We start from the raw sequence: 26,961 nt of genomic DNA, 5'->3' as shown, positions 1-26,961 counted from the left end.
CTGATTGCCAGCAGGTCTCTCTTTGCCAGAAAGAGCAGCTTTTGCAGTTGTCTACCCTGGGATACTCTGTCCTGTAGAAGCCTTTTGCTCTGGCCTGTGTCAGTGAGGGTGCACGTGTTGCTCAGCTGATGACTGTAGCCTCTGTAATTCCCAGTGCCTCAGTCCCCACAGTCCTGGGATTCCCCTGGGGGTACACAGAGCTGCAGTGTGCAGGCTGCTTTCCTAGCACCTAATGTGTGTTAAAAGGGTTTGCAGAATGGCTGCCAGCTAGTGCTTGGGGGCTTGGCCAAAGGCAGAGCAGAAGTGATTAATTCAGCAAATCTGCTGTGCCACATTTAATAAAGGGCCCAGGACAGGCCTGTGTCTCTTCTAACGGGGGAACAGTTGAGGGACCAGTCTGCACAGTGAGCTTCTATGGAGGGTTAGTCAGCTGGTGGCACTGGACTGCCCCACAGGCAGCTGTCTGGGTAGTAAGTGTGCCCCAAGTGAGTATCAGGAACATTCCTACCTGAACCATCCCTGAGGGATTCTCAGACTGCAGCCATCACAGCCTTCTTGCCTCAGCACCCAGCATTGCAAATGTAGTCCCACACACTTCAGCATCTTCCCTCATGGGCCACCACAGCTGGGGACAACAGGACTTTGCCAGTGTGAGGGGCCTGTGTTGCCACCTCAGCTGGCAAGGCCCTGCAACATAGTAACTAACAGCAGTGCAGAAAAGCTGTGACCAAGGAACTATGCTCCTTTGCTCAGTCTTTTAGCAGAGGAAGATGCTAAAGTGTTGTCTCCTGGGACAGACAAGGGTTTGCTTTTGGAGGATTTGAGAGGAAGGCACAAGCAGGTGCTGAGGGACAGGGACAGCCCTGGAGCTCTGACTATATGGAGGGACATGCACTAGCACAATAAGGGCTCAACAGCTGGCAGGGCCCAGGCAGAGGCAGCCCAGGACCTGAAGGGGACAAGGTAGGAAGGGACAGCAGCAGCACCTGGGAGGGGCCATGTCCCCTGCCCCACCCAGCAGGTGTCCTGGGCAACCAGGGTGGCTCCTCTGTGACCTTGCTGCGGAACCAGCGGAACCGGTCAGTGTGCACCATGCTGTGCTGCCTGCTGCTCCTCGCCCTGCTGCTGGGGGCTGCCCTCCCACAGCCAGTGCACCAGAGGTGATGGCACTTCCCTGCTTCTCCTCCTCCCTGCCCCGGTACCTGCAGGTAGCCCAGGGCCCCTGACATGGGCTGGGACTTGTGGCACCAGGCCTCAAGAGCTGGCCAGACTGGGTGGAAGATGCAGCACATGTGCCAGCAGCTCTTTGTGCCAGCCTGGGTAAGTGCTGTAGGACCTTGGCTCATTCCTGGCCCTTGTTTTCCTCTGTAGGGACAGCTACTCAGTTCCTGAGGATTTCTCTGCTCCCCTGGAGCTTCCACAGAAGCACTTCGGCCTGGTGGATGGTACAGTGCTCTCCTTGCCCCTCTGAACCCGCTTTCCATGCACTCACCCCTCCAGGTGGGTGGTTGTCCCAGAGCTGAGCCCAGCCTCTGCTGCACCCGCAGATTACGGCATCAAACCCAAGCAGCCTGGCTTCAGAACGCAGGCAGCCCCGGAGCGGCCGGCAGAGCTGCGCAGAGCTCGCAAAAGCAAGCGCGACGGGCTGGACCTGCTGGAGTACTACGACGATGGGCGCCTGTGAGCCAGCATGCCCCCGTGCCCGCCACAACCCAGCAGGTGAGGGCTAGAGCAACAGCTGCCAGAAGTCCCTTTGGATCATATGATCTCTGGCCTCCCAGGATTGCATCCAGAGCTCTTGGACCAATACTGAGAAGCTCCAGTTCCTCTTGGTGTCCCAAAGAAAAGAAGAAGCCAGGGCCCAAACTCCTCGTAGTGGGAAACAAACATCACAGTAGCTCTGCTCCAGGAACCATCATATTTAATAGTTGTTGCCATCACAGCAGATCCAGCTGAAGCACAGAGATCACTGGCTGCAGGGATCGGGACCAGGAGAACTCTTCAACCTCCCTGGTGGTTCACATGGCTCCCTGCGGCCTTTAGCCCTTCCTTGCCCCACTTCAGCAGACACCCAGCTTTGTGCAGGGGCTGAGCCCCACTGAGCTGGGGTGCCCCAGCCCTGCCTCCACCACCTGCAGCTTGGGGGAGAGGGGAAAGGGGCAGAGAAAGGCTTCCCTCCCGAGGGTATAATTACTGCAGGGAGGTAAGAGGGGAATTTTTCTCTCTCCCCAGGGCATGGATACAAGGTGGAAGGGGTGGGGATGGGGACAGAGGCAGGGGAAAGCTGTCTCATCTCATTCTGGATGTGGCAGAGGAGATACTGGGGCTTCCTCTGCCACCCCTGCCCAGCAGCCATCTCCCCAGGGCCTAGCAGGGAGGTGATCCCATCTCCCAGGCAGGAGCCAGCATGTGGGTCTTGTTTTCTGTAGGTGCTGTGTCATCATACTGCAAGAGACTGACTCTGCCCCTGCAATTAAAAGTCACCCCAGAGGGATGTGACAGGAAGCTGTGCCATGGTCACAAGGAGGAGATGCTGTCACTCCAGCCTGCAGCTGGAAAGGGCATGAGCACACTACTTCCCCCCATCAACTGCTCACAAGCAGGGACCCAGCGGGTGCTTCTCCAATAGAATAAACTAAGAGTATTTTGTACAATAAACACAATTTGTCCAGCCCTCCCCCCTCCCGTCCCCCCCCCAGCCCGAGGAAGGGGAGTCACGAAAAGAGGCGGCGCTCCGTGCCCCGGGGAGCCCTGCCCTGGGCCCGCTCCTTCTCCAGGCTCAAAGCAGCTCTTGTCCATGCACGACACGGGGAAGGGGCGAGACTGCAGCCCTGGCTATGCAGGAGGTGCCTGTGCCAGCCCCTACTCCAGGTAGATGTCCTCTGTGGGGCACGTGTACTCCACATACTCCTTGTAGAATTGCTGAAAAGCCCTCCTGCAACACAGCACCAGGCAAAGCTTAGCAGCAGCTTCCCCACAAGGCAATTCTAGATCCTTGTTTCCATCCTAACCCTCACTCCTTAGCCTGTGGCCTGTTTGACCCCCAGCCCCTGACCTCTTCTGCATTAGCCCCAGAGCTGCCATCAGAGCCACAGGGTTTCCATCCTTGCTCTGACTCCCTGCACAGTGCATGACTTTCAGCCACCTGCCTGCAAAGCCTTGCACTGGGACTTGTTCCAGTACTGTCAGGAATATGATGCCCACAGCCCTGTCAGCCCTGACTCTCAAGCCAAGCATCTCACTTAAGGAAGAGGTGCCAGCCTGGGGCCAGGTCCAAGTCCCACATGTAGGGGGAGATGGCAGGATTCAGCCTGGCTGTCTTGTTCCTCGTGCCCTTTATGAGCCAGCCTTCTTTGCCCAGCCAGGACTCACCCTACAGACTCCGCCAGTGGCTTTGTGGACTCCTCCGAGACGAAGACATGGCAGGCAAATCTGTGGTCAGCAGGGTGCTTGGTGATGAACCCAAAATATCTGAGGGCAGAGAAAGTGGATGTGACTGGACCAGCAGACCAGCAGGTATAGGTACCCAAGCATCTCTGAGGTGTACCCACCCTTAAGCATAGGGATTTGGGACCTGAAACCCCTCCAAAAAAACCTGGTGGCCACCCCAGGGTCATGCCACAGCTCATGTCCAGAGCTGCAGCACTGGGCTCACAGGGAGCCCTCCAAACCAGGGCTCTGGGAAACCTCTTCTTTCCTTCCTAGCCCCAGTCATGCTACCCGCAGGGAGCAGGAAGGCAGCAAAGCCTCGCTGCTGAGTTACTGGTGAGAGTTGCACTACACTTCCTTGCTACTCACTTGTTGTTCTTTGGATGGTACCCACAAAAGGAAATGTTCTTCAGCTGGAAAAAATGGCTACACTTGTTTACCTGGGGGAGAGAGAGAGGGGAACTGTCAGAGCTTTTCTCCCCACACCCTGCAGTGCAGCTGGTCTCTGGCCACTGGAAATATGCATTTGGAGACTGAGGAGTGAAATTAATTGGAGACTAATCCTGAGCTGCTATCAGCAGCAGTTTCAGGATTGTTCCAAGCACTTGAACAAAGGGAGCTTTTCCAGGCAGCCCTGCTGGCTCTCACCTCAACTGCCTTTACCGCCAGTAGCTCCTGCAGGATTTCCCTGGAGGCCCTGAGTCAGACTGTACTCAGGCTAGAGTCAATGCTGCTGTTCACCAGCACACACAGCCCTCCTTCTCCACTAAAAAGGCTCCCAGAAACACTAGTACATACAAGATGAATGGATAACTTAGAACTAAACAAGTCAATTCAAGCCTGGGTGTCAAAGGCTCCCAGACAGAAATGAAAACTTATTATACAAGTCTAAAGTGCAGCTAAATTGATGGCATCCTCTAGATATAGGCAAGATTTGTAGAAACCTCACCCCAGCTCTATCACAGCACTCAGAGCCATGAGCTACTCCTATCCCTCAGCTGGAAGGGAGGTTTCCCAACAGCTTGCTGCAAAGCCTTCACTTTCCTCTACTCAGCATCCCAATGTGCTTTACTAGGCTACTTATGCAGAATGCTAATCAGCAAGCAGCCTGCCCTTGCCAGATAAAGAGATTACAGGGCAGATCTGGAGGACACCACTCAAAATAGCAGCAGAAAGGTTTAGAAGCAGCTGACAGATTACCGGGTTTAGCTCAGCTCGCAGCATCCCAGTGCAGTGACATGCCTGGCAGCTGTGAGAGCATCAGCTGGCAGTACTGCCAGAGCTGGGGCCTTGTAAGGCATGGAGGACCTCGACTGTGGGCCTAAAAGGCTGCTGATGGTGTTTCTCACACCCTCAGACATGGGGTGGAGACCCTTAATTTTCATATACAATTATGGCCTGTAGCACACAGGGCATGAGCCAGTTCAGAGCAGCAATCAGGGAAGGGATGAGATGAGCAGGGAGTGGGGCACTACCTTGCTGTGTTCCTTGGAGTCGTCAGCCTTCACAGCAATCTTGACCCCGCGCACACTGATCTCCAGGACGCAGCTGGAGGGTGGGTTAAAGTGCACAGTGAGGCGGCGCGTGGTGGCAATCTACAGGAGAGAGAGACAAAGCCGTGGGACTCGTGAGCAGTGATGATGACTCCCCACTGAGGCTCTGCCCTGCTGCCAGATGGAGCAGGCACTCCTGTTCCCTGGGATGGACTGGGACACTACCTTCTGCATGGCCGCACAGAGCACATCATTGCCCTTGTGGTAGGGAACCTGCACAGAGCCAAGGAACTTCACCCGAAACTGGTCCACCCAGTCACTGCTCTTGGCCAGAGCTGGAAGAGAGAGCACATGTCAGGGATCATCTCTGATGATCAGCTATGTGGGCTGAGCTCCACTCCCCTCTCCACCTTCCCACCCCTATGCTTTTCCCTGCCCAGGAAAAGCTTCCCTCAACACCAGTTACCAACTACCAACATCACAGCAGAACCTGCTCATCGCTCCCTGCTGGATGCCCAGTTTGGTCCTCCCTCCCCACCCCCTGCTCAGCACCAGACTGCTCAGCATCAGGGAGGATGTGGTACAAGCTGGGGACATCAGCAGGCAGCACACAGAGGTTTGATACCTGTTACATGGTCTGGGTCCTTGGTGACTTCAATAGCATAGTAGGCAGGGAAGATGCCCCGATCTCCTGTGCGCATGTTGTAGGCCTCATACCAATAATCTTCTGCCTGCACCTCCACCAGCAAAGGATCATCCACCTCCAGCTCCAGCTCGTCCGCGTGGCGAGGCACAAACCTGGGCAGAGAGGCACTAGCAGTGGGCTGGCTAGCAGAGCTGGTGGCCTCACTGGCACACTGCTGGGGCACCCACCACCAACCCAGGCAGTGCCCTGGTAGCCATGGGGACCTGACACACTAAATAAAGCACTGGAGGAGGTTTGGGCTCAACAGGAGAAGCATGCTGGCACCCAATGCAAGGGTATCCCCTATTGCACCACCCAAGCTGCTCCTCAGAGGCCCTGACTGCCCTTGGAGGTCTTGCCCATGCAGCAGCCTGGGCAAATGCTGCTCCTGGGCAGGGCATGAGCTACAGACTACAGGTTTGTTCCCCAGGGCTTCCCACACCGGAAACACTGGAGTTTGTGCTAGCCCCTCCTTGGTGAGAGTGCAGCACCAGCTTTCCCCTGATAGAAGCTGGGGACACTGCCCATGCCTGCAAGCTCACCTAAAGACAGCACGGTGAGTCTGCTCCTGCTCCTCCCCGTTGATCATGCAAGAGAACAACCCAAAGGACTCGGCACCTGGCGACAAAGGCAGAGGAGGACATGTCAGCATTGAGGGATCAGCATCACAGCCAAGAGAAGGACATGGGCCAAGCCATCTGCTAAGGCTCCTGCAGGATGGCTCATCCAAGACAAAGCCACGTGACACCACAGTAAGAGAGACATGGCTGGAGCCGCTGCGCTGGTGCCCATCAGTCCCTGCTGGGAACAAGACCTCCCTGCACCAACACAAACAGCTGTGACACAGGCATGGGACCAGCCACACCGTGGGAAACCCTGCCTGCTGGAGCATGCCAGCAGTGCTCTTCTGGGCTTGGAGAGGAGTGTGGCATGCCAGGAATATGATGGCCCCCTGTGACATCACTCAGCCTCCCCCTCAGCATGGCCATATCTTGGGCATGCCTCAATGCAGCCTCAAACACCTACTGCCACCCCCATCTGACACTCACACAGTTTTTTTCCAAGCCCCACCATGCCTCCTGGACCACCGGGTACAAAGCCACAGGCTGCAGCAAGCAGAACTGGGGCTAATGTCTGCTGGTGGCTTCCTGTCTCCTGAGCATGTACCAGAGACAGGCAGCCACCAGCCCATCTCCCCCCAGTACCCTGCACTCACTGGAGGAGCGTGCCCGACCACTCATGAAGACATTGAGGAACTTCTTGGAGAAGTGGATGTCTGCCTCGGGGGTGGAGTCCTCAGAGAGGCAGACTGAGTCACGCTTCAGCGCATCCTCCTCATACTCCTCGCCAATGGCCGACTCATAGGGTGAAGAGATGCAATTGTCGTAGACTGTGGCCGAGTCGCTCTCATCACTGTAGCCTGAGTAGCACTGCTTGAGGCTGACCAGCTCCAGCTGCACGTTCTCATCCACCACCAGTGTGTATTTGACAGAGTCATAGGAGAGGGCACTGGTGTCCGAACTCACAGAGGCTCTCTGAAGGTTGTGCCCTGGCCGGGAGCCACCACTCCCGCCACCACAGGAGGCCCTGGGCAGGTTTGTCTTGTCAGGGGAGGACATGTAGTCCAGCACCTCGTCCTCCTCGCTGATGGAGGGGTTGGTTTTCCCTGCCAGGGCCGAATAGCCGGAGGTGTCAATGTCAGAGCTGATGGACATGCGGTTCTCACTGGACTGAGACAGGAACGGCTTGTCAGTCTCCAGGGGGTCTGAGTTCTTCTGCACGGGTGTCAGGTAGATCTCCTCTGTGGCCTCCAGCCTCACATCCGTCTGGTAGCGGATGCGGTCCCGGTGGGCCTCAGGGCCCCTCGTTACTACCACGACGCTGGCACCATGTGGTGGGGCCCGGCTGGTGGCCTGCTGCTTCTCGGGCGGCCGGGACGAGGCAACGCAGGCTGGGGCCATCTGTGTGGCTGCTGTGCGCCGGCATGGGCTCTCTGTGGATGTGCCCCGGTCTTTGGTGGAGGTTGTGCTGTTTTGGTGATTGACCTCATCACTCAGGCAAACGTGGTCATGGGGAGGGGTCTGCTCACCTGTAGGGAGAGGAGACCAGCATAGACAGCCACAGAGAGGGGATGCTCCCTGACAGGGAAGGTGTCCAGGGACTCACAGAATCATAGAATCATTTAACTTGAAAAAGACCTCTAATATTCTCAAGTCCAAGCATTAACACTGTCAAGTCCACCACTAAATCATGTCTCTAAGCACCACATCTACACACTTTTCCTTACTTCCAGGGACAGTGATTCCAGCACTTCCCTGCTCCAATGCTTGATCAACATTTCAATGAAGAATTTTTTTCTAATATGCAACCTAGACCTTCCCTGGTGCAAGACTTGAGGCTATTTCCTCTTATCCTACTGCGTGCTACTTGGGAGAAGAGAGCAACTCGCAGGTCACTAACCATCTCCTTTCAGGTCACTGTAGAGAGCAAGACAGATGTGCACCCTGCATCCATGTGGTATGTTTTCCCCAACCTCCTGCTCCAGCACCACTTGCCTCAGGCTCCTGAGCACCATGAAAGGGTACAAGGAGCTGACCCTGGCCAAAAGCCTGAGAACTCACCCGTTTTCAGAGGGGACGACGACCGGGACACCCGCTCCTGCCAACTGTGCTTTTTCCCCAGAGAGTTGTTATTCAGAGTGTCCTGAGGAGAAGAACAAAGCTGCCTTATAGCCCAAACAGTAAACAGCATGTGGCACAGCAACACCCATTCCTCCCTGGGTCCACAGCACCCTGCTCAGCTGGGCATGCTGGGGCATGTGATGCTCGGGGAGACCACCAGCCCCACATCTCACCATGCTGCTGCTGCAAGAGCTGGCATGATGGCTGAAGCATGGTAGGCAAGGAGCCAGCTGGGCTGCATTCCTCCACCAGAGGAAACTCGGCTGCAGAAGCCCACAGCTGGACAGTCCCAAGACAAAAAATTCAAGACCTGAGCCTGCCTGCATGCTTTGCTCCCATTCTGACAGCCCTGCCTACCTTCAAACCACCCAGCTTAATGAAATAGGGGAAATCCCAAGGACCAGGTGTTGTGCTGCTGCTCAGCTAGAAGGCAGCTTAGCTACTGGATAGATTAATGTCTGCCTCTGGAGACATCCCTATTGGGTGTATACAGGGGCATACACAGACAGTGAGCATGTATACAAATCTATACACACACACACACACATATACAGTTCACTATCAGATGTCAATCCCGAGCAGCTGGAGAGGAGAGGCAGGATCAGGCCATCCATGCTGCCCATGCCTGGGTGAGTTTCTGTGGGTGCTGAGCTCTGCCTGCCCAGCCCTGGGTGGCTGGCCATGCATGGGCACAAGGGAACACGTGCTCAGCCTTGCTGCAACATCCAGGGAGCAAAGGGCACCAAGTCCCCTCTAATGAGGGCCCTCCTGCAGATGGGGGACAAGTCCACAGGGTGCAGAGGCAGGGGTCAAGTCCTCCCTGCCTGGTGCAGTGCCAGCCCTCATCCACTTCTCCATCCCCAGGTCCTCCCTGGCTGCATGCTCCCAGCCCCTCCTATGGGACACTGAATGTTTCTGCCCCAGCTGCAGCATTTTGCACTGTTAGGTCTTAAGTACCAAAGCACCACTGGGACTCCCTGGATTTTCTCACGGCCTTATCACCAACCCGCAGCTGTTCCCAGCAGCACAGGAGCTGCCCCGTCCTTACTTTGCTTCCCCACTGACATGAAGGAAGCCTTTGCCCCAAAATTCCATCATGTCACACACTGCTGAACCATGCCTGCCAGGTCCCTGCCTCCATGTGGGGAGGGAGAGACCCCCTTCACAGAACTTTGGCAACCTCCCACCATGGCCTCCATGAGTCCCGCCTGTGCCAAGGCAAATAACAGCACGTCCCTGCTAGCCTTTCCCAGGGACACGATGGGCCGGGATGTGGGCCAGGCAAGCTGTCACAACAACGGCCTCTGCGTGCAGAGTGCCACGGGGCCAGCACACACAAGTCAGCCTGGACTGGGACAGGAGGCAGCAATGCAGCAGGCACGACCCACTGAGCCCACCCATCCCCACAGGCCAGAGCACTCAGGGTTCTGTAATGCCCCGCCAGGGTGGAGAGGCATTCACAAAGTCTTAGAGGATGAACCCAGCCAGTCACAACAGCTATTTCTTGCCCTCTGGGAAGCTGGGGATGTTCCTCTCACCATGTCCAGGCCACCTGCGTGGGATGATGATCATAGAATGCCCAGCAGCAACTGAGACATCACCAGACTGGATCCTGGCCCCACAAGAGCAGAGGGTGGGATGATACTTTGCTTTGTGAACACCCTGTTTGGCAGAGTGCCTGGTGCCCCAACTGGGCATTCAAGAGAGGATGCATGGCCATGATCCCTCTTCTGACTACTTGTATAAGGGAGGTCAAGGGGATGCAGTGTCTCACACAAGTGGAGACAGATTTCAGGCTGGTCCCCAAGGGATAGCCTGCACCTGTCGTCTCCTCAGGGCACCACATGTAGACAGGGAGAAAGTGCCTCTGGCTAGAGGTAGGCATCCAGAACAAGAACCCCAAGCACCTTACAGCCAGCCTCTCACTAGATCCTACCAAAAGCACTATCCTACCTGGCCAGCCATGCCACAGTCCTGTGCCACCATCCCCGCTGGCTCGGGGCTCCCATTGCCAGCTGCAGCAAAGAAGCAAAGACACCTCTCCCATTTCCCATGTCTTCAGCTCAGCTGTGCCCACGCCTCCCAGTGAGCTCCACAGCCTCCACCATCTCCTTGCAAGGGGACCATCAGCTTCCCCTCCCCAGCCTACCATCTCTGCAACCCCCCCCACCCCCATCTCTCTCCAGATGCCTGCTCCCACCCCTGGACACTGGTTGGGACCGAGTGTCTGGTAGAGGGCCCTGCTGTTCCCCACCTCCCCCAGCTGGATGTGGCTGCCACATACCACTTGCTCCTCGGGGTCCCTGCACAGGGTGGGACAAGGCTGCTGCTGTCCCCTTGTCCATTATGCTCAGTTGAGCTCCCCCCCACCTCTCCAGCCCTGCTGCCTTTGTCCCCGGTGCCAGCTGCCTGCGGGCGCCTATCCTTGGCTCCGTGCCTTCCTCCTCCTCCTCCCACCCATGGCCTCAGGCAGAGAGCTGGCATCAGCTGCCGGTGCTGGGCTGGTGACACCCAGCTCTGACTACTCCCCATCTGTCACCCACGGGGACACCTGCCTCTCACTTCACGCTCCTCGGCTGAACGTCACCGCGACGAAAATCCTCCTACTTGGCAGAAGGCAGAGCTGAATGGAGGAGGGTGGCAAAAATAGCCCTGCACGTCGTGCACTTTGCGTGGGCTTGTGAAGTTTGCAGAAGCGGCAGCGCAAAGGGACTCCAGCCGCTGCCTCGTGGGTCAGCATGCAGGGCACCAAAACATCATCCACCCCAGGGGTGACAGTAATACCATGGCTGTGTGGGGCAGGCAGTCTTGGCTAAAACCATCCAAAATCTTTACAAAATCTGAGTGTGAGCGAGACAACAGTACCCCCTTGTTCTCATGACCACCATTTTGGGCGTTGCTTTTCTGTCTTTCAAATTTTGTAGGGTGTTCTGACATTAATGCTTTTCTTGCCAGGCATCACCGCTCAGAAGCTGAGGCCGCCAGATCCCCACTGCCAGGTATGGGGCACCTGGTGTCACCAACCAGCCCTAGAGCTGGTGCTGCCCCAACCCGGGGCAGCTGGAGCCCAGCCAGCTGTTCGGGCCGGGCCTGGGCTCGCCAGTCCGTGGTACCCGGTCCCGCGATGGCTCGTTCACGCGTTCAGTATCCATGCCTCGTTTGCTCCCCATCCCACGGGAGCCCTTCGCAGCCTGCCCCTGCCGCACGGCTCTCTGCCAGGCCACCCGGACCCTGCTGGGGCACATCTCAGTTCCGACACGATTCCTGGCATGTTCCCTCTCCACCTCGGCAGCAGAGATGAAAGAAGGACCCACCCGGCGCCTAAGCCCCCGCAAAGAAGCCCCGCCGAGCGCAGTATAGGGATGCTCGGCAGTGCGCAGGGGCGCCCTGGCAGGCGGGGACCCCCGGGCCCGCAGATCGCTCCCTCCGGCTCGGCCTGCGCCGCGCCCGGCCCGAGGTAACGCGAGCGGCCGTGAGAAGGGACCCCCGCATGGCAGGGGCGGCTGCCGCGCCGAGCACCGCGGGCAGCAGAGCCGAGCCCCGCCGCCCCTCCAGCCCAGCCCCACCATCCCCTTCTATTCCCTCCCCCTCCCTCCATCCGCCCGAGACAAAAGCCCCGACAGACGGCGGGAGCATCCTTCCTCCTCCTCCTCCTCCTCCGCACCACCCAATCGCCCCGAGCCCCCCATCCCGCCTCACCTGGCTGCGAGGCACCTGCGGGAAGAGGTTGAGGGTTGTGGGTCGCTTCGGCCTGTAGACTTCGGTGGTCCCGGCCGGGGGGTCTTTCTGCAGCGGCTCGGGCGCCGTCTGCTCTTCGGCCGGCGTGTCCCCCGCCGCGTCGATGAGGTCGAGCTGGAGCATCTCGGCCTGCAGCCGGCTGGCCTCCCCGCCGCCCGCCGCCCGGGCCGCGCCGCCCGCCCGGCTCACATGGCCCTGCCGGGATTAGTGCCCGTGATCAGGCCACCGGGCGGGCGGGACGGGCCGCCGCGCCTCCCGCCGGGGCCGGGCAGGGGGGCCGGTGCCTCCGCATCGGCACCCGCGGCCGCTGCCTTTTAAAGGGGCAGCGATGTTATTCCCGGAGCCGGGAAGCCCCGCGCCCCCTCCCCGCCTCCCCAGGCAGGTGTGGGCAGCATCCTTCCTCCCTTACTGATGGGGCTCCCCGGGCACCTTATCCCCGGCAGGTGTCTGTCTGTAGGTACATGCAGCCGTCACATTCACTACGAAGCACACAAACGTGCACACCCTGGTTTCATCTCGACATAACAAGGTAATTTTTTACAGTGAGAACAACTATTCTGCAGAACAACCTCCCCAGGGAAATGGTAGAGTCCTCATCGCAGGAGATTTTCAAGACGCCACTAGAGAGTGTGACAGATCGTCTCACCCAGACTCCCTTTCCCACACAGGGTTTGGCCAGATGATCCTTTAAGGTCCTTTCCAGCCTGGGCTGCCCTATGATTCTTCCTTCCAAGGCAGACCGTGCCCTTTCTTGGTTCCTGTCCTGGCAGGTGGGACTCATACAAGCATGTCATCAGTTTGATCAGACTTGGTCTACTCCCTGCCTGGAGCAGGTCACTTGGGGTCTTGTCCATCACACCCAACCATCCTTGTTCAGGTGGAACAAGGAGAACCCACGACCATGCTGGCTCCACGTACTGCATTACTACTACTACTTTTTCTCTCTATGGGGGTTGAAATTTTAACTGCACACCTCTGAAAGGAGTCGGGCTCCTCCTTCCCTGTAATGCCCACTTTAACCAGCAGCTCCTTGAGGACAAGCTTTCTCTGCCCACTCCTTGCATGCATTTGCATATATCAGACCTGAGGCCATATAGGAGGGATGCCCAGCACTGGCTCTTCAGTCACCTGCAGGTGGTGGCTGTGCACTGGCTGGAGGCAGCTCCACTATTTCCCCTGTACCCTTTTGGAACAGGGTGGCCACTGTGGCCTGTGGGGACTCTGAGGAACAGGTGTCCCATCCCACCACCCTGGCTGGGCCCAAGTGCTGAGCCACCACACTCCTTGTAGCTGTGCTGCTGGGCAAAAAGGCACCAGTGTGTGCTTAAAGGTTCGTGGGTGCCTTCCCAAGGCCCTCTCCTTGCATTAACTGGAGCTTGCACATGCAGAAGTTGCTGCAGCCAGCAATAAAGGCAGCAACTTGGCATCCCCGAGTTGAATTGCCTGTGTTATCAGCTGTTCGTGGTGACTGCAAGCTCCTCAGCAGGCAGAGGTGGGGAAGGGCAGGTTTTTGCAGCTGAATACTCTCCATCTCCAGCTGCATGGAGGATGCCCCTTGAGTCATGAGAGAAAAAACAGCCCCAGCAGTTCTGGCAGTCACTCCAAGAGCTCTTGTTGCTACCAGCTCCTGAACTGTCAGACAAAAGCCAGCACAGGCAGGGCTCTGTCTGCTGCAGGCACAGTACAAACCCTCTCATGGGAATCGTTTCCCCCAGTGTCCTTGCTGAAGTCCTGCAGTGGGCAAGCAACTGGAGAAGCACTGCCACCAATACTTGTCCTCTTGAGGCTTTAAACATTTAAATCCCTTGTTTTGAGCATTAGCCTTCATGCTACAAGTTCTGCAGTTCTGTCTGTGACAAATCACAAGGATTTTAACACGGAAACTGAGGCATGGGAAAAAAACTGGAGGGAAATGCCAACTGAATAGATTATACCTAGCCAAAGTGGGTGTTCTGGAGTCAGCTGGTGACATTCAACCTAGACTGCTAATAATGCTGCTTCCATAATCCTGTAGCTGTAGCAATCACTTGGAAAACTCACTGAGGTAAAAATCCCGGAAGGATGCAGAAAAGCAAATCACTGTCATTCTGAAGAAAAGGGCACCCTAGCAGGGGTGCAGCATTCCAGGTTCAAAAACTAGGAGAAAACTACAGCCACTGCAGGTATTATTTATGGCCTGTAGCTCAACAAAGTGATTTTGAAACCACACAGAAATCAATCACCTTACCATGTGAGTGAGACCTGCAGTGATCTGCAAAGCAAGGGCAGGGACTAGACATTGGGAAGCCTTTCTAACTGCAAGGATACTGCCACACCAGAACAGGATGCCTGGAGAGCCCTCTAGGAACAAGTTAATGTCACCTAAGGTCAGCTTGAGCATGCTCATGTCTCAGCACAGACGCAACGGTGAGGTGACTTCCCAAAGTCCCTTCACTCTATGGGAGAGATTAGGGTGCGTGGGAGAGCAGTACCAGTGCCCAAATCTTGTGGCAGGATAAACACAAGGTGCACACCTCCTCCCCAGTGCAGTCACGGGGACATTCGTGCTTCCTTACAGACCTGTCCCTGGGACCGATGTGATGCTGGTGTGCTCCTGCTGATCCTACCTCCCACCTGCATGGTGCCGTCACAATGGCAGAAAGTCCCAGTGTCCAGCAACTGGTCTCTCTCTGACAGTCCCAATGTTGTGATCATGGTTCCAGGGGACTGGAGCAGAATGAACCTGCTGCAATTGAGAGGTATTGGGATCACTGGTTTAAGCTGGGGAATCCCATGTGTGGGGGATGCTGCCCACCTGAGGAAGCTGCTTACTTCCTTAGCAAAGGTAACAACAGGAGTAGGGTGATAGACAAGATATTGCTTGAGTGATGCAAGTCTCTTCCCTGCTCCCCCACTCTCTCAGCCTTCACTGTCAGAGGAGTGGCAAAACCGTCAGCTGGGAAAAGCATTTTGTGAGTGCAGGGAAGCGAGGGGGACTGGCTGAGCAGAAGGCACAACTGTGCCCCTTCTCTCCACCACCGACTGGCTTCAAAGCACCAGAAGAAGCCTCTCTGCCCCCAGCCTGGCACGGCCACAGGTGGCCATGGACCACAGAGGCAGCTTCATGGGACAGCCTGTGAAAAGCTGCATGGAGTAAGCAGCCACCTTGCTGCCCTATCCTTTGCTCCCAGCCCACACATCCAGTTCCCCATCAGTCCCTGGTTTGCAGGCTCATGGCAGCTGCTTCCCTCTTTGCAGTGGGTCCCACTGGCCTTCTGGGAGCAGCTGCCAGCAGCAGCACACTTGGATCAGTGGCGCTGAACATCAAGAAAAAGCCCCTGGCATTTCCAGCAATATTATTATGCTAAAAAACCTGTTTCTTTCCTCCACATATCTGTATCTTTGTGGCTGTTTCAGACCTTTTCATGCAGACCCATGAAGGCTCAGCACAGCTCTTCATTGGCTCTTTTCCCTTTGGGCGCTTGTTCTCATGCTCTTGGTATTTCCAAGAGAGGTATTTCTTTTTTTAAATTTTTTTTTTTCATTCCTGCATTAACTGTTTTCCACAGTTCCTGGAAAACAGATGAGGCACTAAACTTCTATTAACCTCTGCCTGGCTGTTTGCTGGGATCCATCTTGCTGAAACCAGAGTTTGTCACCCTGGATTTCCAAGCCACTAAAATAAGGCCAAACCCCAAGTCTCAGTAGAGACTTGCTTTTGTTGCAACTATCTCTCTCAACATATCTGACTGATGCCATTGGCGAGGTGGAGGTTGTGTCCCTCACCCCTTCCCAGCTGGCCTCCTGCCTTACCACTCAACAGCCCCAAACACACGTCTGCTCCTCCTATGAGCCCTCTCCTCAGCCGATCTCACTTCTCATTTCATTCATTGGGGACTACTTGCTGAAATTAAGGCTCTTTTCAACCACACGTGGTATTGTTCCTCATTTTTAGAACACGGTTCTAAGAGGTGTGGTCCTTGTCAGTGGATAGTTCCCTCCTGCACAAACATCAGTCTACACCTCCTTGCAGTTTCTGTGTGTCTGAGCCACTGTTTCTGAAGAGCTGCTAAAATAACCCATAATGAGGTCATATTTTTTTTTCTGGGACCAAAAAAATCCCCAAAACCCATCTCTGTTTGGGTGTTGACCTCCACACCAGCTGCCTGTTACTGCCACAGCTTTCGTCATCAACCAGCTCTGCCCAGACCGCCCCACCTCATCAAAGTCACAGATTGTCCCCATCCAGCAGTCACCTTTGCAGCCCTCAGGCAGGATTTGTGCCCCTTGTTCCTTGTCAGTGCTTTCCTGCTCACTGTTGGGTTACTGTGCCTGCCCACCTCTCCAGAGACTCGCTGCTGGGCAGCTGGATGACTCCCTTGTCTCAAAGTACTCCCCAGTTCCTGTTTCCCCCTTGCCCGTGGCTCTCTGCTCTGGTGTGACTCAGTGAGCAGCAGTTTGCTTTCACCTCACATTGCTCCACTCCAGGCTTTCACCAGCTGCCTGGCCCTGCAGGGGTGACCAGGGTCAACCCTTCAACCTCCGCACCACAGCTGCTCTGTGGCACTGGGTGCTTGCCACGGGCAGGGCCCCCTCACGCCCTGGTCCCAGCGTCCCCCACGGTGCAGTTAGCCAGCTGATGCTGACTGCTGGCCATTCCTGATCTGCCTGCCCCTGCGCCGCACGCAGACCCGGCCACGCTGCTCCCTCTGGGCCTGACTGCTTCCATCAGGCAGATCCTGCAACCTTGTCACCCCAAGCTCACTCTGGATGGCCATCAGCTTGGAAAGCTCCCTGGCTCTCGCCTTCAACATTTGGGATTGAAAAGCCCCTCTCACAGCCATTGTTGTCACCGCTTTCGGTTCTGCTCCTCAGGCAATCCTCTGTGTCCCATATAAACCATTTGGATGTATTTTTAGCAGGCATTTTTTCTGAGCATGATAAGCTTCCTCCTTTTCTGTGTTTATGAATAACTCATTGCTTCCCCTACGGCAGCCTCGCATCCCCCTCCCACTCCAGCAGACTTGCAGTGCACCCGGACATTTGTGTAAAGTAGCTCTGAGCTGTCCCCAGGGAAGGCATGGAGCTCGCTCCCAGAGCCTGAGCAAACCCTCTACTGAGGGTCAGGTCTCTGTGCTGCAGCACAGGGATGCACAAACCCCTGAGTAAACTGTTTCAAATGGGCAGAAGAGACTGGTTTTCCTCTCCCTCAAGGAAGGGCTGCAGCACTTGAGATGCAAGTCCCCCCTGCCCCTTCCCCTCCCTGCCAAACTCCAGCCAAGGGCTGTCAATCTGTAGAGAAAAAAAAAATCCTGCCCTGAGCCCAGTGGTGCTATCAGCAGTGGGGAACTGGGATAGGTAATGGAAAAAATGCAGCAACAAACCCACAGGCTCTGTCTGCCTCACCTATTGCAGGCAGAATCTTCCCAATGCCAGGCCCTCGCTGTGGCTGAGCCCTCATGGATGCCCAGCACTGGGTTTGCCCTTGGTTTTCCCTGCAGCATTATCCCTCCTCCCATCAGCATACATAGCTCACGAGCCCAGACTGTCCCAGGGAAGTCTGGCCATAACGTCCTGTAGCAGGAGGAGGCTGCAGTTGGAGCAGAGATACCAAGCAGCAGCCCCATATCTGGGAACAGACAAATTTTTGCCGGGAAGGTCATGAATTAGACCAAGGAGCACAGCAAGACACCTTCACCTCCCAAGGATGAGGTCTGCCTGTACTGTCCTGCCTGCAGTGAGGAATTCCAAACGACACAAATTCACTTTCTAATTTTAAATCTGCGACAAATTCTTGTGCCTTTCCTGTCCTCGCTGGGTCTTATCTGTTTTGCAGAGGAAGTATTTCCTCTGAGGGACAGAATGATTCTCAAACTACTTGGCTGCTCCTCCAGCATTTGCATCCTTTAGCATGAAACACATTGACAAAAGGCAGAAACTCTGTGTTCAGAGGTATTAGTTCTTAGCTTAAATAAGTAAGTTTTAAGTAGAATGAGTTAGAATGGGTTCACAGGGTTATAATACTGTGTGATCTAGTATGTTGTCTGCTCAGCTTTACTTGCCTAGCATCAGTAGCTGGATCTGCTGCAGCCTTGGGACAGAAGCTGTGAGTTTACACCTAGAGATGTTTTTGGCTGGAATTGAGTTAATTCTCCTAGTAATTTTCCTGGTAGCTGGTGTTTTGTCTTTCTTATGAAAGGAGCATTGACAACACACTGATGCTGCTGTGGTTATTGCTGAATAAAAAGCCTAGGGCTTTTTATTTCCCCATGCTCTGCCAGCAAGCAGGTGCACCAGAAGTACAAACCAGAAGACAAGGAGACTCCAGCTGTCAGCAGAAGCTGTGACTCCACAAGATAAGAACAGTGTATGGCCTGCCTGCACAGACACAGAGAAAGACCCCAGACCAAAAATCACCACTGGACCAAGAGGTGCATGGAGAGTGTCTGAGGGGTGGGTGCATGAGTTGTATTGGTATAATTGCCCAGGGCTTTCTTTGTTCAGGGTCCCTCTCCACAGGCACCCAGCTTGAGCTGACCTGGTGCTGTACCACTAAACTATTTATTTTTATAAAATCTGAGCCAGAGGCTTTGCTACAGGAAACCTAGGGTTGAGCCTGAAGGAGGGGGAGTCAGCCTTAGAGTGAGTGTGTGTTTGAGTGAGGGGTTGAAAAGGGCACCTGTCAGCTTACTGGAGCTCCCTGCTACAAAGAGACTCTGCTCCCAGCAGTTAAAGGTCTCAGGTGGTGTGTATGTGATTCCTTGAGTGGTGTGAGAAGGCTCAGGCTGTGGCTTTTCCTTTAACACCCTGCATATTCCCAAAGCCAATGTAATTATCAGTTTATCTCCACATTTCTGCCCCCATGTCCTTCTAGGGAAGTCCAAACAGTGGTGTGAACACATCAGGTTCTTGACAGCCTGCTCTAAGATGGATGTGACACCCAGCTGCGGCACCTGCACAGGCTTCCCAGCTCCCATCTTTATTCCACCTGATGCCTGCTGGCATCAGAGCTACCTCCTTCATGCCTGTTTCAGGAGTCTCCAGGTCTCCAGCCTCCTAAAGACCTGTGAACAGCTCTTGCTAAAGCTAGCTAGCAAGCCTGAGAGAACACCTCCTGTGAACAGAGGACAGCTCTCACCATGCCAGCCCAGCGGCATCCCCAGGTCCAGGGATGCATTGGGGACAGGAGGCACAGCCCAGGTGGGACCTTTGGTGCCACCTTGCAAATGTCCTTGATTCCTGAGAATGCTTGTCAGGTGCCAGATGCTTGCTGGTCATCCTGCTCAAATGGGGGCATGCCCCCATTTGTACCCAAATCCTTGGGGTCATCCCTGAGGAACAAACTCCAACCCCTATAGCACAGTGGGAACCAAAATGCACCAGCTTTGAGATTGAGTCCCTTGAGTTTGGCTGGTGCAGAAAGGACTTGCACTGTGCTGGAGTGAGGAGAGGGCACTGCCAAGCAGAGGGGATTGGGGCCATGGCAGTGGGTTCCTTGAGAAAGCATCATTCATCTGGGGATCTGGTGGTCCCACATGTGGGCTGATGGTCCTGCCAGCCCCAGTGGCACATTCTGCCCATTCCTATCCCTCTCCCCATTCCCATCACACTTACCCGGGTGGCCAGGCTCTCCTTGCAGTGCAGGCTGATTCCACACTCATCAGTGATCTCAGAGAGATCTTCATCCTCAAATTCCTCAAGGCTGATGTCATGGGTGAGCCTGGAGGGAGTGGAGATGGCCTGGTCATCCACTGCCCCAGCGGTGGACAGGAGGGTGCAGGGTGCCGTGGTGCCTGTGGGTTGGGAGCAGCACTGACACCCCAGGAGAGGCTCTCCCAGTCTCTACTAGGAAGAAAGACTGGAAGGCAGCTTCTTCCTAGAGGGGATAGGTCTTTCCCCATCGAATGGCTGGGCTTGGCATGGTCCATGGCTGTTGGGAGGCAGGAGGAGTGTGTCCCAAAGCAGTCCCTGCCTGACCAAAGATGGCAGGGACAATGGAGATTGAGAGAACATGTAACAGACAGTACAGCCAGCCCCATCACAGGAGGTCTGTTCTGCTCACACCATCCCAGGGAGCCTCTGGGATTGTCCCAGCTGGGCACAGACACCCAACAGGGCAAAGGCCAGGGTTACAGGAAGTGGAAAGGCTGTGCCCAGGGCACAGTTGGAGGATGGACCTGCTGGGACAGGTGACCACATCAAGACCCACAGAACTTGTAAGCACAGCAAACCTCTCAGCCATGGCGCAACCAGCCCCTGAGCTGCAGCTGGGAGGGATGTCCCAGCCCAGCTGCCTGCAGTAAGAGAGGGCAGCGGTTTCCCTCTGCACCAAAATCACTCCCCAGGGTGACTGTGAGCACCCCTGTGAACATCGATGCTGCTGAGCTGGTCTGCATGGCCTCAGGGGTCCCTTAGATCTATCAGCCCCCAGCCACACAGACTCATTACACCCCTTCAAAACAAGAGAGATCCTTTTAGCAGCTGATGAGCCCTGGGGGAGTGGTGAGGTGCTCCTGGCTTCTGAGCATTACAACATTTCAACATAGTGGTACCTTAATCTGGCTCTTCTCACTTATTCGTTACCACAGGGGTAAATAAAAGAGCTCAAATCAAAAGTCCTTGGCCAACCTACTCAGACCCCTGAGTTTTGTCTGGAGTGGCCATGAACACTTCTTTGCTTGCCACCATTTCCCCTTGCTCCCAGCTCCTCTGGCTGGGAGACACTTGGGTGAAAGGGCTATGCCAAGTCCATCACCCCTCTCTGGATTGGTCCCCAGCACTGCAGTGAGAAAGGAATGAGAATGGTGTTTTTGACCTGCAGAGCTCCCACTCTCACTTTAAGCATTGCTTGCACGTCCTGGGGCTCCCCGCTGCAGTGGCACCAACCCAGTAGCATGGAGGGGTAACATCTCCCCTGCCCCAGCTCCTGGAGAGGGAAAAGAGTGGCAGAAGCCCATGGGTGAAGCAGCATCTTCCCTCTATGTTTCTAAGGACCCCACTAGTAGCGGTCTCCTGGGGTGAAGACAACTGGGAACAATCACACCCATGGAGGCAGCCCCGCCAAGACACAACAGGAATGCAAGGACACAGCCTTCAGCACAGGGGACTGGACTCCCCTTTGCCTATCTCCTCCTGCTGCCTATGGAAGGGAGGCAACGCGGAGCAGGAGGCTCATGATGAGCCTTCAAAGCACAAATTGATTTCTTCTCTGGTTACACAGGTCGCCAGGGTGGGACATCATCCGTTGCTAATGCTCGGGGCCTCCACCCGCCATGCTGTGGGAGCGCAGTGAGCACTGCGGGGTCCTGGTGAGAGGCACAACACTGCCGAGGGGCTGCCAGGGGCTCCCTGGCTCTGCAGGAGCAGCCTGACAGGATGGCGGTGCCCCCCACTCCGGATGGGGACAGGCAGCCCTGTCCACGCTCTCAGGGATGGGGAGATGCTGAGCGGGTTCCCCAGCCCTGGCCCTGCCTGCCGATGCTGGGGCGCAGCAGGAGACCGGACACCTTCTGCCACTCTGGTGCCTGGCTGTCACGCAGCTCCCTGCGCAGCCAGGAAAACTTTGGGCTCAACTGCGTGCCAAGTTTGCTCCTGTCCTGTGGCCATCACAGGGTGATGTGCCCAGGAGCAAGGGCCAGCCCCTCATTCCCCTGCATGCCCGCGGGACAGTCCCCCCTTCCCTAGGCCCAGCCGATCCCCTACCATTTCTCCCACTGATCTTCCAGCCAGCTCTCCTCCTCGGTGCTTGACTCCATTTTCAAGGGCAGCTGCATTGAGGAGGACCCCCCTTCACTGGGGGACACACTCCCACACCAAAAAACACCCCCAGACCTGCTGCGAGGAGTGGTGAGGGAGATGACAGCTCAGCCCGGGGTGCCCACTGCCTCTCTGCCTGCCCCGTCGCAGTCTGTGGCTGCCGGCTGTATCCTCACTGCGCAACCTGGGGAAGCTCATTAAAAATAGATGGAATCAGCTGTCTTGGAGGGGAAAAAAAAAAAAAAAAAAAAAAAAAAAAAAAAAAAAAAAAAACACCTCCCCAGCTGAGCCAGCGCCAAGTCTCTGCACTCTGCTGGGGATGCTGACTGCCTCTGCCTGCCAGCCAGCCAGCCTGGCTCCTGGTCTTGCTCCAGCACTCGGCTCCTCAGCACCCACAGTGGGCACAGGGGATCTGCTAACCCCATCATGGAAACTCTCAGCACCCGGCCTCCTCCGGCCCTTGCAGCATTGCTGTCCCCCACAGCAGGGAGACACAGACAGGAGCATTTGCCCAGCTTCTCACCAGGTGGAGCGAGGCCCGACACTGATGCAAAGGCCAGAGTGTTTCCAGCACAGTGGGACTGGCGTCACGGCCAGCTGCACTTCCAAGCCGAGGGGAGCGCCTTTGCCAAGGGACAAGCCCAGCCAGTGCAGAGCAGTGCTAGCAGCACTGCCCCTTCCCTGTCTGCCCAAACCTAACGCCCAGACCCACTCCTGCCTCAGGCAGGATCATTCCTGTGCTTCCCCAACTTCTAACCCACGCTGAGGGCCAGAGAAATACCTGCTGATCTGCTCTGCCAGCTCCCACCCCTCTTCTGCTGGAGAAGGAAATAGGGGTCTTTCCCAGGAGGGGCTATCATGTGTTGCTGACAAACTGTTGGTACAGCAGCCTCAGATAATCCTCCACCACCCCCGTGCTTCTCAGACCCACTCACTCCTTGCCCCATCAAGATGAAGACAAAGTAGCTTTAGAACAGGCACCCACCATGACTCAGAGATGGGGACAGGGCATCCCCCTCCCCACGAGCTGCACCCATTCTGATACACAGTAGGGTGGCACCCCCACTGCCACCCATCACAGCACTTCTCTCTTGCCCCTCACTGACACCCACTCCAGGAGCTTCAAGGTGCATCTCCCATCCCCTGCTTTGCTCCTGGACAGGTTAAAGTGAGTGATGTCACAGAAGCCCAGCTCAGGGCCTGGACTGCCCTGCTGAGCTAACCTGTTGCAAGCTGTCTTCCCACCAATGCCACACCACTGGTGAATGCCACTCGTGATACTGCGGTCATTGTCACTCAGCCTCACAAGAACAGCATCCAGGACTCCATCTTCACTATTAGCTCTGCCTGAGGCACCTCATCTGCTTGAAACCTCAATTAATGCAAGGAATAAAGAAATCTCTATCTCTGTATTACTCGTGCCCTTTGCTCCTCTCACATGGATGCTCCAGGACTTTTTAGGAAACACAAGGAAGGCTCTCCATTACCCACCTCTGCTCCCTGTGCTGGAAACACCCCTTCCTTCCTCCCTTGCTTCTCAAAGAGGCTAAAAATACCAGCAAAATGAAATGGCTCTGACTCCTCTCAGCTCCATCACTGGCAGTGACAGTCTGAGCACGACCTACACGTGTTATTTTGGCCAACTTCCCTTGCCAATGGCCATGGCATCACAGGTATATGGGAGTCTGTCTCCATTTGTAAGGGTGGGAGAACCCTGTCCTTGCGGGTTATGAGTGCTTTCCTGAAGGATGTGCCGAGAGGCACCTGAAGGTGGGCAGCCCTGCTGTATGCATGAGAGTTGATCAACTTGGGATTCTCAGGAACTATGAGCAAGAGTACACACGTGGGTGCATGAACAGAGGCAGATGTTACCTGCCCATGGCAGGAGCAGCTTGATCACAGTCCTAAGAACAGCCTTAAAATCAGTCCTGTCTGCTGTGCCTCTCTTGACCCCATCCCCTGTCAGCCCACTGCCACTGCAGAGGATTTTCCATGCAGGGCAAACCCAGGGCAAAAAAAAAATGATGTGATGAAGCTGGGCGCTCCAACAGGCCCAGCTGCCCGAGCCATGCTCTGATAGTCTGCTGTTAGGTGCTGTGTGCAAGTCCTGTAACCAGCACAGCTGGAAAAAATAATACTAACCTACATTTGGCTGGCCCCTGCCTTTTTCTTCCATCTCAATGGCCACGGAGACTGCTTTATTCAAACCGATGAGAAGGCGCCTCTCTCCCTCCATCAGAGGAAGACAACCCTTTCGTCTCCCCGCACAAGAAGACCCATTCTGACGCCCAGCTCATTCACTGCCTCCAAACAGGTTTGCTGACAGCTCCAGATGAGCACGACAGACACATAAAACAAACCACAGAACTAAACTGATTTTTGCCTCAGCCTGAAGGTGCGTCTTTGAACTTCCCGACAAGACTGAGAGAACTGCTTCCCCCTCCAAAGGCCTGTGATTTCTGACAGGGCTCCCTGAGTAGTAGAATAGTTTCCCCTCTCTCCTGACCTATGGAAATAACTCCCTAAGGGTTTCTTTCCCTAGGTGCCTTCCTGCCCAGTAGGTAGGTGGATGCCCTTTGCTTTTATCAAGGAAAGCTGAAGAAGATGGAGGAGATCAGTCAGTGACTCCTCCCAGGTTCCATCTACATTAGAGCCACAGTCCTGGGGGCAGTGGGGCAGGCAACACTGAGCTCTGCATCGTTTCACCCCAGTTGTGCCAGTTCTCCCTGTCCCTCTAATGCTGGGTAGAGGGACGCGTAACCCAAGAGGCTCCAGAGAGCCCCTCACAGGAAAGCCTCCCACAAAGCACTGCCAAAGCTTCTTAGCAGGGCAAGGAGCTGCAACACCATGTCCCAGAGAAAGATGTTAAGGAGCTCCAGTGAACATAGACTGCACTGCAAGGCTTTGGGAAGCTTAAGGGGGGATGAATGAGAATGATTTTTTAATTGCTGTCTCCTAAAATGCTGTTATTCTTGTTGTGATGAACAGACACCTCTGGAGGACCTCGTGGCTAAAGGAGAGATTACCTCACCATCCTTTTCCTCCCACTTCTTCTCAGACAACACCAGACCATCACTGCCGGGTCACTATGCCTGGTCTCTTCAGAGCTTCAGTCTGCTTGCTGGCCAGGACCAAGCCCTCTCTCAGTTCAAGCCAAGCGATCACCTAATGCTTGGGCTGGCATGTCACCACTCGGAGCTGGGAGTGCAGGTGCATGTACCAAAGGGCAGAAATCTGAAACACCTCATCCTGCAGGCAGCAGGCAGGGGCAGAGGGCAGGGCTCACCTCACTGCCAGCCATGCTCTGAGCCTTCACTCTGAACTGCACTCATTGCTGCTAGGTCCAGCTCATCTGCGGGGGACGGCCACTCGCTGAGCCCTGCAGCACGGGTGCAGGACCGGGGACATGCACAAGCCAGGCTGTGACACATAACCCAGCTTGTAAGTGTTTCACAAGCATGGCTCCTTCTCGCACGACACTCCCCGCCACAACATCGCCTCTGATCTGCCAGACCCTGCCCCAGGCTCAGACACATCACTGCATTTACTTCCACTTACACCCTGAGCTTGGTGCCTGGGGAAAATTTTGCACTCCTGCCTTGATTCCTCAGTTTTCCACCCAGCTGCACTGCCTCCTTCATGAGGTCAGTTTTTCCCGGGAGCAGGCTGGCAGCACACGGGGCTCCTTTTCCAAAGATCTGAGGCACAGCCAGAAGCAGCAGCTCGTTCTCCCTCCGAGGGCATGGCTGTTTGCTGGGGAGCAGGAGGGTGCCCAGGGGACAGCCACTACCTCCAGGACAGCAGGTGGTAGGCCCAGAGCTGCTCGGCAGCTCAGCCTCCAGCCCCTGGCTCGGTGGCCAAGCCCCATCTCCATGGTGGATGATTCCAGAGGCAGCGTTTAATCGCTGGCTTTGCAGGGTACACCAGCCATGTTGCAACAGCTCCCAGCAGCTCTCACAGGCAGCGCTGCAATAGGAGGCAGCTGCCAAAGACCCGGAGCCACCAGCAATGGGGGTCCAGAAACAGAGCCCTTCAAATATTCATTGCCTGAGCACTACCTTTGCTCAACTGCACCCATCTGTTTCCTCTCAGGGCCCCACGGGTTCCCCAGCCTCAGGGGCTGGGCCTGACAGAGGAGGGCATGATCTTAGCTGTGGTCCCAAGTGTGGACCATCCCCTCCTTTCCACCCAAAATCTCAGCGTGCAAGGCAGCTGGTACCATTCCCCTCTTTTCAGGCAGCTCCCCCCAGCACCCCTGCGTGGCAGAAGGGAAGCAGAGAGCAATGGCTGACGAGGGCACAGCTGCCAGGAGCAGCGAGCCTCCTCTCATGGCAAGTGTACACCGCACCTGCAGGCAGGGGCAGGGCTCCTCCCTTACCCACCCAGCCCATCCCTGTCCCAGAGCTACCCTTAGCAGGCATCAGAGGCTCCAAAACCCACAGGCATCCCTGGCCTGGCCCACGCCATCGGAAGTCCCTGTGACAAGCCTCATTGGGTTTCAGTGGAGACACAGCCCCCTGCATCCCAAATCGATGGGAGCACTTGGTATTGCTAAGAGGATCAATTCTGGCACTCTCCCACCGTCTCACTTGGGGTTCCTGTTTCACAGGGGCAGGAAGGAAGCAGAAGCACCTGGGATTTCTAGGAAAGGGCTGGAAAAAGGCTTTTCTTGGGGAGGGGAGAGAGATGAAGCTTTTTTCTTCCATGAGGAAGAGGTGTTGGAAGATGAGACAGGTAAGGAGGCGGGAATGGGGCGCGAGGGGGACATGAGGCCAAGCAGGGGGCTGGGAAGCTGCAGCAGTATATGTGCGGGGTGAGGGCCAACATGGCTTGGGTGGGCAGGCTAAGCAGCAATGGGGGGGCTGGAGCGATGTCTGCTGTGGGGGTTCAGCGGTGGCTGGGGCGGGGGGCAGAGGGGATGGCTGGGGCGGGGGGCCGAGGGCTGCGCGCCGAGGGGGCAGAAGAGCTGGAGGAGGCGGGGGCCGGCGCGGCCGTACGGGCGGGGGCTGCAGCAGATGGGGAGCGTTGCCCCGGGCAGGGGGCAGGGGCAGCCCCGAGAGGGTTCCGCGGGGGGACGGCGGCCGGTACCTGAAATTGGGGGGCGAGGCGAGGTGCAGCCCCAGGAAGGGTGAGGAGGCGGGCGGGGATGCAGCTCCTTTCTCTCGCTCCGCCATTCCGTGGCTCTCTCCATGCAGGCGGA

The 26,961-nt window shown here is 56.0% G+C and overlaps 2 protein-coding genes across 3 annotated transcripts; one reads left to right on the top strand and one right to left on the bottom strand.

Annotated features, from left to right (window-relative positions):
• The first annotated feature begins 1,050 nt into the window (after window positions 1-1,050).
• On the top strand, window positions 1,051-2,658 carry FREY1 (Frey regulator of sperm-oocyte fusion 1). Its single transcript, XM_053979388.1, has 4 exons — window positions 1,051-1,160; window positions 1,372-1,445; window positions 1,548-1,719; window positions 2,430-2,658. Exons 1-3 carry the CDS (start codon window positions 1,093-1,095, stop codon window positions 1,682-1,684), a joined length of 279 nt encoding a protein of 92 aa, XP_053835363.1. The 5' UTR covers window positions 1,051-1,092; the 3' UTR covers window positions 1,685-1,719; window positions 2,430-2,658.
• MAPK8IP1 (mitogen-activated protein kinase 8 interacting protein 1) lies at window positions 1,905-26,961 on the bottom strand. 2 transcript variants are annotated; one of them, XM_053979385.1, is made up of 12 exons: window positions 26,850-26,961; window positions 19,620-19,725; window positions 11,988-12,221; window positions 8,229-8,310; window positions 6,824-7,696; window positions 6,150-6,225; window positions 5,548-5,720; window positions 5,148-5,257; window positions 4,905-5,024; window positions 3,799-3,869; window positions 3,373-3,471; window positions 1,905-2,935 (listed from the first exon to the last, which is right to left on the bottom strand). In XM_053979385.1, the coding sequence occupies exons 1-12, from the start codon at window positions 26,933-26,935 to the stop codon at window positions 2,863-2,865; spliced, it is 2,103 nt and encodes a 700-aa protein (XP_053835360.1). In that variant the 5' UTR covers window positions 26,936-26,961; the 3' UTR covers window positions 1,905-2,862. The 2 variants fall into 2 exon arrangements, with proteins under 2 accessions (XP_053835360.1, XP_053835361.1); XM_053979386.1 differs by lacking the exon at window positions 26,850-26,961 and adding an exon at window positions 21,708-21,884.

This window comes from Vidua macroura, chromosome 6, assembly GCF_024509145.1.
Source record: "Vidua macroura isolate BioBank_ID:100142 chromosome 6, ASM2450914v1, whole genome shotgun sequence".
In the NCBI taxonomy this organism is placed as follows: Eukaryota; Metazoa; Chordata; class Aves; order Passeriformes; family Viduidae; genus Vidua; species Vidua macroura.
This window is presented reverse-complemented; position numbering and strand designations above follow the sequence as displayed.

Coding starts and splice junctions, on each gene's coding strand:
- FREY1 (XM_053979388.1), top strand. CDS start 1,093: ATGCTGTGCTGCCTGCTGCTCCTCGCCCTGCTGCTGGGGGCTGCCCTC. Junction 1,161..1,371: donor CCACAGCCAGTGCACCAGAG/GTGATGGCACTT, acceptor TTTCCTCTGTAG/GGACAGCTACTCAGTTCCTG. Junction 1,446..1,547: donor GCACTTCGGCCTGGTGGATG/GTACAGTGCTCT, acceptor CTGCACCCGCAG/ATTACGGCATCAAACCCAAG.
- MAPK8IP1 (XM_053979385.1), bottom strand. CDS start 26,935: ATGGCGGAGCGAGAGAAAGGAGCTGCATCCCCGCCCGCCTCCTCACCC. Junction 5,025..5,147: donor TCTGTGCGGCCATGCAGAAG/GTAGTGTCCCAG, acceptor TCTCTCCTGTAG/ATTGCCACCACGCGCCGCCT. Junction 3,472..3,798: donor TACCATCCAAAGAACAACAA/GTGAGTAGCAAG, acceptor CTCTGCCCTCAG/ATATTTTGGGTTCATCACCA.